This window comes from Phalaenopsis equestris, unplaced genomic scaffold (genome assembly GCF_001263595.1).
Source record: "Phalaenopsis equestris unplaced genomic scaffold, ASM126359v1 Scaffold235071, whole genome shotgun sequence".
NCBI classification, from domain to species: Eukaryota; Viridiplantae; Streptophyta; class Magnoliopsida; order Asparagales; family Orchidaceae; genus Phalaenopsis; species Phalaenopsis equestris.
This window is the reverse complement of record NW_018252960.1, coordinates 1-10,813: the sequence shown is the minus strand read 5'-3', so window position 1 is coordinate 10,813 and position 10,813 is coordinate 1. Positions and strand designations below refer to the sequence as shown.

The 10,813-nt window shown below is 31.5% G+C and overlaps 1 protein-coding gene across 1 annotated transcript in view; it reads right to left on the bottom strand.

The window, feature by feature from the left end:
* Window positions 1-10,601, bottom strand: part of LOC110039071 (ATPase GET3-like) — a gene marked incomplete at its 5' end in the record, with an annotated part of 16,210 nt that extends 5,609 nt beyond the window's left edge. The window contains 8 exon segments of the mRNA XM_020744018.1: window positions 99-197; window positions 268-342; window positions 8,156-8,221; window positions 8,298-8,366; window positions 8,468-8,542; window positions 9,720-9,830; window positions 10,000-10,062; window positions 10,390-10,601. Of these exon segments, the coding sequence (XP_020599677.1) occupies window positions 99-197; window positions 268-342; window positions 8,156-8,221; window positions 8,298-8,366; window positions 8,468-8,542; window positions 9,720-9,830; window positions 10,000-10,062; window positions 10,390-10,601 (770 nt within the window).
* Window positions 10,602-10,813: the final 212 nt, after the last annotated feature.

Here is a 10,813-nt window from a genome sequence, read left to right as displayed (position 1 = left end):
ACTCCTAAGGGTTAAATTGGAATTTTTTTTTTTTTTTTTGGTTTTTCATCAAAAGGAAGAAAAAAAAGTGGGGTGGAAAGTAAAAGATAGTAGTATACCGTTGGAATAGTCACAATAACAAATTCAGTGGAATCTGTATCACGAAAAAGCTCTCGTACTTTGATCATTCTCTCCCTTAATTGCTCCAGTTTATCAGACTATACAACAGAAAATAAAACTTGATAACTTTTTGGAAATTATATTTTAATTTTTAAATGAGTCACTTACAGCATCTTGGCGTGGTTCTTCCTGTCCAAAGACGGATTTAATGGCTGATGTAGCCGCAGTTATCTTCTTTTTTAGCTGAAGCAGGCAAGAATTTTGATGAGCCATTTAAAAATATGCAACAAGATAAATTGGTCTATGTTCAGTAAATTCTGATTCTGCAAAACAAAAAAAAAATGGTGGATATTCATAAAACGGAATACCAAGTCTAAACTTTGTTGTTCAAATAGGACTAAAAAAATACAAATAAAATTATCATTGGATTCTCCATGCACTCAAAAATAATGAATGACCAAGTTTTGTGCTAACAATGAATGTGCATTTGATATTCATGGCAGTCCAGTAGCACTTGCGCCACATATATCATAATATGGAGTATTTTGGAGAATATAAGGGCTTCTTTGAGATCAATTTTATTATTATTATTATTATTTTGCTTTTATTTTTAAAACATGTTTCTTTAGTGTATTTTTTTGCTTTTAAAAATATATTATTTTGTTTTTAAAAGCACTCAAAACATAAAAAAAAGTTGTTTCGAGTTTTTTTAAAAACAACTAAATATGCTATATTATATCAAACATATTTTATTTTAATTCAAAACATAAAAAAATAAAATAAAAATAAAAAACAAAAAATTAAAATAAATCAAGTGATCATAAAGAGCCGCTAAGTGTCCAAAAATATCATTCATACTGATCACAAGAACAGTTGAGATCATCAGGACCGACCACAAGAAGCATTATGCTTGGTTACTTCAGACAAGTTACAGAGCTTCAAACGAGCCACGCCAACGACTAAATTGAAAGCAAAATACACATTAAACCATGATTTAAAAATCAGACCGAACTGGCGCTTCAAACGTGAAGCGGTTCGATCCAAGTATAGAAGTATTTCTGCATAGAATCAAGATTGAACATCAGAACTAGAGTTGAACTGGTCTGGTTTTTAAAGAACAAGCTGCTTCAAATATTGTCAAATTTTAGCATTTTAATTTTGATGGGATGGCCAAAAATAATATATTTAAATTAAGAAAATAGAAAATATCATGTCTTAAAATTTTTATTTAGAATCTTGTTCAAAACATTCAAAAGTATTGTCCTAAATTAAAATATTATTTGTTGAATTGATAAAATTGATATTATTATCATTATTCTATTATTTAAATTATATTAAAATAATTTTAATATTTATTATATCACCCGGTTCAACCCCACTTGAATCATCGAATCTTGAATCTTTTATTCTTCCAGTTCAATATTTGGACCGGTTTTTTATTTTTATTTTATTTTATTGTTTTGTTTATGTTTTTAATTGAAATAAAGAATTTTGGATATATTATAATATATTTAGTTATTGTTAAAAATACTCAAAATAACTTTTAGATATTTTGAGTGTTTTTATGAATAAATTAATTTATCTTTTAAAACAAAAACTAAAAACATGCAAAAGATGCATTTAACGATCATAATTTTAAAATAAAATAAAAAATAAAAACAACAACAACAAAACCTTCATTCCATTTCGTGGGGTCGGCTACAAGAATCATTTTTCTCTATTGTGTCCTATTTAGTGTCATATTTTCATTTAGTTATAAAAATTAAGATCATTTTTTATATAATAAGCCCAAAGTCCTCCTTGGTCTACCTGTCTTTCTTAACATAAGTCGAATCTAAAACATCTACTCTCCTAATCGGATCAAATGGTCAATGTTTAATGTGACCAAACCATCTAAGACGACTCTCTCTAATTTTGTTCGTCAGTGGAGCTACACCAACCCTATCACAGATATATTCATTTCTCATTTTGTCTCTAAAAGTGTAAATCTACTCATCCACCTAATCATTTTCACCTCGGCAACACTTAACTTAGTATTATGCTTCTCTTTTAAAGGCCAGCATTCAACGCTATAGAGAATTGCAGGTCTCACCACCACCTTATAAAATTTTCCTTTCTGTCTAAGCAGAACAATTCTATCACACAAAAGACCCCGAGCATTCCTCCCACTTCAATCATCCCCTTCAACCAACCTGAATTCTACCATTAACATCCCTATCTATATCACCATCACTTTAAACAACAGACCCGATATATCTAAATCGTTCACATCTTTTAATAAATTGATCACCCAAAGTTACACTTTTGTCATTAGAGATACTACTACTAAAATTGCATTCCATGTATTCAGTTTTAGTTCTACTCAAATGCACTACTCAAATGAAGGACTTTAGACTCCAATGTAGATCTCTATAATTTAAGTTTTCCCTGGGTTTTTTCTCTCATCTTATCCATGAGAAGGCTATCATCAGCAAAAAAACATACACCAAGGTACATCCTCCTGTAAATGTCCAGTAAGACCATCCATAACTAAAACAAAACGATATAGGCTTAAAGTTGATCCCTAATGTAATCCAACAGAAATAAGAAAATATTTGGTCAATCTTCCTTCAGTTCGAACACAATTAACAACTTTAGTCTACATATCTTTGATGACTTCAATAGAAGTCATATCAACACCTTTCTTCTCAAGAACTCTCCAAAGGATATCTTTTGGAACATTATTGTAAGTTTTTTCTAAATCAATAAAAATCATATGTAGATCGTCCTTATTCTCTCTAAAACTCTCCAGCAAACCTTACAATAAATGTCTAGCTTACATGGTGGATCTACACGACATAAATCCAAATTGATTATGAGAAATCTTTGTAATACAACTTAACCTAGGTTCAATTACCCTCTCAAATAATTTTAAAAGTATGACACATCAACTTAATTTCTATATAATTTACACATTCTTGTGCATCCACTTTATTCTTAAAAATGAGGACCAAAATATTGTTCCTCCACTCAGGCATCTTTTAGATTTTAAAATAATGTTAAAGAGTTTAGTAAGCCAAAAAACTCTCAAATCTCCTAAATTTTTATGAAAAGCCAAAGGGGCTGATTTTATCAAAAAAGAAAAGGTACATAAAGGTTGTATGAGAGGGCCCAATAGAGGCACCCTACCCATACGATACCAAGTGCAACACTACCCCAACAAAAAGATACAAATAGACTCAATAAATTTAAAACATGCAGAAAACAAGTAGCTAGGGACAAACCAGATTAATTCTGCTTCTTCCTCTAGTTTTAGGAATGGAGTCAGATAACAAACTTTGAAGTGTCATATTATTGCCATGAGTAATCAAAGTATCATCCATTAAGTTTCCAAGTTGGCATGTGCCCCCAGCCTTCTTCTTCCGCCGAAAAGTGTAAACCTGTCATTCTTCATCTGAAGACTGACTCATGTGATCCTCGGTCTGATTAGATATTAGAACCGCAGTAGAATGAAAGGTAATTGTTGCTACAGCGATATGTTCCAGTGTATGTGAAGTGTGAATTGTCACCTATGCATCTGATGATTTCTGAATAGAAGCTGCGGGGCTATCCTGACTTTCGGTCCGAACATTTTCCCTTCAAAATATGGTCAGGAGAAGCGCTCCCAGGGGCAGACATCATTTCTTGTCTTGTGGTAATTGCCTCCTCAGGTTGGCTGTCATCAAGTTTGGTAGGAGCGCGTTAAGGCACGTGGGGTGCACTAACAGCATGTTCCTGCTTTTGACTATTGGTTTTAAACTGTGGGTGCAATCTGAAACATTTCTCTTGCGGGTGTCCAAACATCTTGCAGTGCTTGCAATAGTAAGGCTTTTATTCCATAATGATTTTTTGCTAATAACCTTTGTGAGCAGAACCAAACCAGACTTCTTCTACATCTGATAGTGTAATATCTCCTTCAATCAAAATCTTTGCAATAGAGAGTCTTGAGAAATAAATTATAGGTGTGTCTACCTGCAAAGGTTTTCCAAGGATAGTCCCAATTGCATATAAGATAGGTAGGTCAAAAAATTGAAACTAAAAATGGGGATCAAAATACTCTTCCTCCACTCCTCAAGCATCTTTTTAGTTTTTAAAATAATATTAAAGAGTTTAGTAAGCCAAGAAACTCCCAAATCTCCCAAATATTTCCACACTTCAATTGGGATATCATCAGGTCCTACAGACTTTCCACCCTTGGTTTTCTTTAAAGCCTCCTCACTTCTTTTTTGCTAATGCGACGGTAAAAATGAAACGTTTTATTATTATTCACGATATTAAGATCATTAAGGTCGGTCGTATTTTCAGAAACTTCATTAAAAAGTTTATCAAAATAACTCACCCACTTATGTTGAATATCTTTTTCTAAGAAAAGCACCTTTTGATTTTCATCTTTAATACACTTTACTTGAGTTAAATCTTTACTTTTCTTTTCTCTTTGTTTGGCTAGTTTATAAATATATTTTTCACCCTCCTTAGTATCTAATCTATCATAAAGATCATTAAAAGCAAAATTTTTAGCGTCACAGATTGTTCTTTTAGACTCCCTGCGAGCCGTTTGATATTTTTCCTAGTTTTCTAAGCTTTTACATTTAAACGAATTTTTATAACATAACTTCTTATATTTTATCTTTTCTTGCACATTATTATTCCACCACCAACTATTTTTATTTATAAAATTTTTTTATTTTAATTCTCCAAAAGAAAAATCTGCCCTTAGTAGACCTATGTTGAAACATTATTCTTTTTCAGCTTTTTCTAAATCAATAAAAATCAAATGTAGATCCTCCTTATTATCTCTGAGCTTCTTCATCAAACCTCTCAATAAATGTATAACTTCCATAGTAGACCTGCTCGGCATAAATCCAAATTGATTATGATAAATCATTATAAAACATCTTAACCTATGTTCAATTACCCTCTCCCGTAATTTTAAAGTACGACACATCAACTTAATTCCTTTATAATTTGCACTCTTGTGCATACCCTTTATTCTTAAAAATGGGGACCAAAATACTCTTCCTCCATTCCTCAAACATCTTTTTAGTTTTTAAAATAATATTAAAGAGTTTAGTCCTAAATATTTTCACACTTCAATTGGGATATCATCAGGTACTACAGACTTTCCACCCTTGGTTTTTCTTTAAAACCTCCTCAACTTCTTTTTCACTAATGCAAAGGTAAAAATGTAATGTTTTATTATTATTATCGACATTAAGATCAATAAATTTGATCGTATTTTCAGAAGCTTCATTAAAAAGTTTATCAAAATAACTCATCGCCTATGTTGAATATATTTTTCTAAGAAAAGAACTTTTAGATTTTCATCTTTAATACTCATTACTTGAGTTAAATCTTTATTTTTCTTTTTCTCTATATTTGGCTAGCTTATACATATATTTTTCATCCTCCTTAGTATCTAATATATTATAAAAATCAGTAAAAGCAGAATTTTTAACGTCACATATTATTCTTTTAGACTCTCTGCTAACCGTTTGATATTTTTCTCATTTATCTAAGCTTTTACATTTAAACCAATTTTTATAACATAACTTCTTATATTTTATTTTTTCATGCACATTTTATTCCACCACCAACTATGTTTATTTATAGAAACAATTTCTTTTGATTGTCCAAGTACATCTTTTTTTACTTTTTAATAGTGTTTGTTATTTTATCTCACATAGCATTTATTTATTCATGAACATCCCAAATTTTAAAATCTGGAATTTTACTCAAAAAAATAATTTTATTTATGTCTTTTAGGTTCCCCTATCTAATTTTACGATGTTAAGTCATAGTATTTTTTATTTTAAAACTCTTCATCTTAAAATCTAGAACTGATAATCAATGTTGGGTACTTAAATTCTCACTTAAAATGACCTTACAATTTTTACAATCTCGACGATCTCTTCTTCTCATAAGAAAATAATCATTTTATGTTTTATAAGACTCATTCTTATAAGTAATAAGATGCTCATCTCTTTTTTTGAATAAAGTATTAGTAATAACAAAATCATACGCTAAAGCAAAATCTAAAATGGTTTTACATTCTTCATTAGTCGCTCCAAAACCGTAGCCGCCATGAATATTTCTGAAATCTTCTACCGCTCTACTTACATGATCATTTAAATCTACTCAAATGAAAATTCTTTCTTCAAGAAGTATTATTTGTATTAAGTTTTCTAAGTCAATAAAACCTTAATAAATAAAAACAAAAAGAATTCAATAAGCCCTTAATAAATAAAAAATAAAAAATAAAAACAAAAAACAAAAATGATCTCAAACAAGCCCTTACTAAATAAAGGACTCAATAAGGTCGCGAGCTGCATTAGGACCTTACCTTGCACAAAGAATAAAATGATGGTAGTGGCCACACTACTGAGCCCGAAAGGAAAGAATTTGCCACATCATCAAAGAACCAAGGGAAGCAACCACACAAGGTTATTTTTTTGGATATTCTATAGGAGGCAGACCAAGGAGGCCACCTAAGGGAGCTTAAAAGATTATTTACTTGTTTTCTAGTAAAACTATTGATAAAGATATCATTATCAAGGTTGTTTGTTTCAAAAGTTATTGTTGTTAGTTGGATGAGAATCATATTTAGAAAAAAAAAAAATTCAACACAACAGATAATCATAACATGTCTTTGGATATCTTTTTTGTAAATATCATCTGCAAATATGGGAATACATTTTTTTACTTTAAGGGAAGTAAATGGCAATCTCCCTCTCCCTCTCAATTAAAAATCATGATTATGAAAGAGTAAAAAAATAGAAAAAAAAAGGAGAATTCATGTTTAAAGGAAATAAGAGGAAAGGCAAGTCAACAACAACAACAATAAGATTTTATCCCAATAAGTGGGGTCAGGTGCATGAATCATTTTTCTCCAATATGTCGTACTGTGTGTCATATTTTCATTTAATTCTAATAAATTAAAATAATTTCTTATACAACATGCCCACGTCTTCTTAGGTCAACCTCTAACTTTTTTTAACAAAAATCAAATCTAAAACATCTACTCTATTAACTAGATCATTGGATGGTCAACGTTTAATGTGACCAAACAATCTACGACTCTATCTAATTTTGTCTGCCACAAGAGCCACATCAACATTTTCACGGATATATTTGTTTTGCATTTTGTCTCTAAGCATAAAACTACTCATCCACATAAGCATTTTCATCTCAACAACACTTAGTTTTATGTTTCTTTCTTATAAGCCAACATTCTGCTCGATAAAGTATTGTAGGTCTCAACACCCTCTTAAAATTTTCCTTTAAGTCTAAGCGATATTTTTCTATCACACATAACATCCCCATTTATATCACCATTACTCTGAACAATAGACCAGAGATATCTAAAACATTCACTCATTTAATGATCTGATCACTTATTGTTGCAACTCCGCCACTAGATTTACTGCTAATAAAATTAAATTCAATGAATTCAATTTTAGATCTATTCAAACTAAGACCTTTAGACTCTAAAGTTGATCTCCATAATTCAATTTTTTTTTTTCTTGAATTCTTTCTCTTGTTTTATTCACAAGAAGGACATCATCAATGAAAAACATACACAATTGTTCATCCTCCTGTAAATGTCCAATAAGAACAATCATAACTAAAGCAAAAAGATATGGGCTTAAAGTTGATCCCAAATATAATCCAACTGAAATAGATCCTGTTCGAACACAAATAACAACTCTCGTATTCATAATTTTAATGACAAAAGTCGAACCCAAACAAATGCTATTATCAAGCAGCTAGAGAATTGTTATTTCTAATTTAAATTTCACAAGAAAATTTCCTTAATAGAGTGAGCCATAAAAAAACCAAGTAACAAAGGGCATTTAAGAGGTGCTTATATGTTTTGCTACCCCAAAAAAGATGTCCATAGCAAATCACATTATTTATTACATGATACCTTACATAACAGAAAAATCAATGCTGTCAAATAATGATTAATGTTGATAAACAAAATAAAATCTGACTCATCATAGACATCAACTTTTAAGACAAATATTTAAAGAAAATATACCTTCAAAATCTTGCCAATGGATGCATCTAAAAAATCTGGCAAAGACAAAAGTCGAAGAGTATGGCCCTAGAAATTAAAATAAAAAATTTCTTAAAAAATAATTTATTTAAATTGTGCAATGAAAATTGAACACCATGCTTACCGTGGGAGCGGTATCAAAAACTATGCGGCTAAACATGCCATATTCTTGTGATTCAAGAAATTGCATGACCTAGAAGAGAGATTTCCATTAGGAAACTATAGAAACCACAAAGGAATATAACCATTGAGAGCAATTAAAAATAACCACTAATTTGTTTCAAAATTTCACACCTTTGAAATTGCAATAGCTTCATCTAATCCCGGGGGAGGTGTGTCAAGTAGCTCTCCTAGCTTTAGCTCTCCAAGCTTTTGATAAAAGGATGAAAAAGTAAAATGAATAAGTACTTTAGAAAAGAGTCAGTTAAACAAATTGTATTAAGAAAGTCAATTTCTTAGATTACTCTTACAAATTGTATCAAATCAGTATAAAGTCTTACTGCAAAATCATTTATCAAGGATGTTAAGAAGTGTGGATCAAAAGAGAATCAAAGTTGAGTTTAATATATCATTAAAACATTATATTTTCAACTCAAAAAAACTTTAGACTATGGCCTAAGGAAGGGGCCTAATCAACTAATATTTTACATCAAAATATTTTTCATCAATCCAATGTGAGACTTTACCCAATACTCTCACATATCTCAACAATCACTCTACTGTGAGCTCTGCACATCGATCAGTACTCTGCCCATAAAATGAAATATATTCAAAATCATCAAATATCCTGCACCAAGAACTCATTCAACCACATATAGCTACTATGGAAGATTCTTGCTCAATGACATTGGATGCCAAAAACGCATTAAAGGCCCATGGCAGACACAAACTGCATGAACAGCTTAATCCAAGCTGTTCATGAACTTTGATATCACCTATTAGAGAGTGTGGAACAAAAAGCAACCCACGTTGAGATTGATAGCACCGATGCTTAAACCCATTTTCAACCTAAAAACTTAAATCCATCAGAGCGGACCAAACACTTGATGTTTTTGCTCAAATATATATATTTTTTTACTTTTCCGATGGAGGACTAAACACAGCACTCTCACATGCCTTAACAAAATACTCTTATTAAAAATCAAAGTTCCATCATATATAACGCAAATTCAGCAGAAGATTAAATAAAGAACATCAATGACCTCAAAATTATCATAATTGGAGCCTTCGCTACACTCTCTGAAACATGTACACTTTAACCATCAATTAATGCTAAACCATGCAAAATTCGTACTGTTAGTTGAGGAGATGAACTCGAGAGTTATAAGGCTAAGACTTTACACCATTTAATGGATTTGTAGCAGGTCTAGCCACAGAAAATTGATGGGTCTATGGATAATGCTCATCAAGAAAACTGTTTAAAGGAACATCCACCATTGTATGTAAGAGCACCTCAGAAATATGACACATTTTACAGATTAATACATAGAAATATGACAATATTTTATAGAAAACTATGAACATGAAGATGGTTTCCGGGTTTTACCTGTTCTGCAAGTATACCAAGACCCATACTATCCATAAAGTCTTTGACTCCTGTACCTCCAGTTTTTTGACTAGCACTACGGAATTCCTCCCTAGCTTTATCAGGATTTATCTGCAAAAAAAAAGGACATTTTTATTGAACAACGCCACAAAGCAAATGAAGATAAACACCAACTCATCAATATTTGAACTAGCACATAGTTGGCCCTATAAACAGACTGATAGTTTCTGTAAGGTAACTTGCACATTTAATAAGAGATGTGGGTAGCAAAGTACCTTACCTCAAGTGCAAACAATGGTGAATCAACCCCACTAACCGGTACCAACGTTCCACCAGTCAAGTCCTAGAAAAAAACGTATGAAACAAAATGAAACTTTTGTCAACGGTAAAATGATCCCTGACTCTTTGCAGGGGAACCATTTTAGTTCCAAAGTTTATAAACGTGTCAATTTTGTCATCAAACTCTTTAAATATAAGTTTAAATAGTCCCCGATGAGGACTATTTAAGTACACATTAGAACAGTCTGATGACTAATTTCGCATTTTTATAAACTCTGGGCTAAAATGGCATAACATAAATAATCAGAAACTATTTGGCACTTCACTAATTGAATAAAATACCGGCCATTTTAAGCTAATGAGATATCTTTAGCAAAAATTAACAATGAACCTGTGCAAATGAATCACTCAAAGAATGTGCAGGGTCAGTTGAGACTACAAGCGTAGGATGGCCATTATTCGCAAACTTAACAGCTAGCGAAGCTGCACAACTAGTCTTCCCAACGCCACCTTTTCCTCCAAGCATGTAATACTTTCTCTTAGCACTCGCAAGCATCTCATCAAAATCTGCCACTGATCCCGCAGGGGTAGCTACTGACCTCACTGCAAAGATCCTAAAAGTGAGCGTGGGGCACGGTGAAATCAAAGCTTAAAGCAAAACTGACTCAAAAGCATGTTATATTTGAAATTAATAGCAAATGAGATCAATTTCACACATTATTTGATTAGTTCCTCGGTTGCAGAAAATCTTCCTAGATTGATACTTGCCGAACAAATTGCTTCATCGCTCCCTTGACCACATGAATATAAGCATG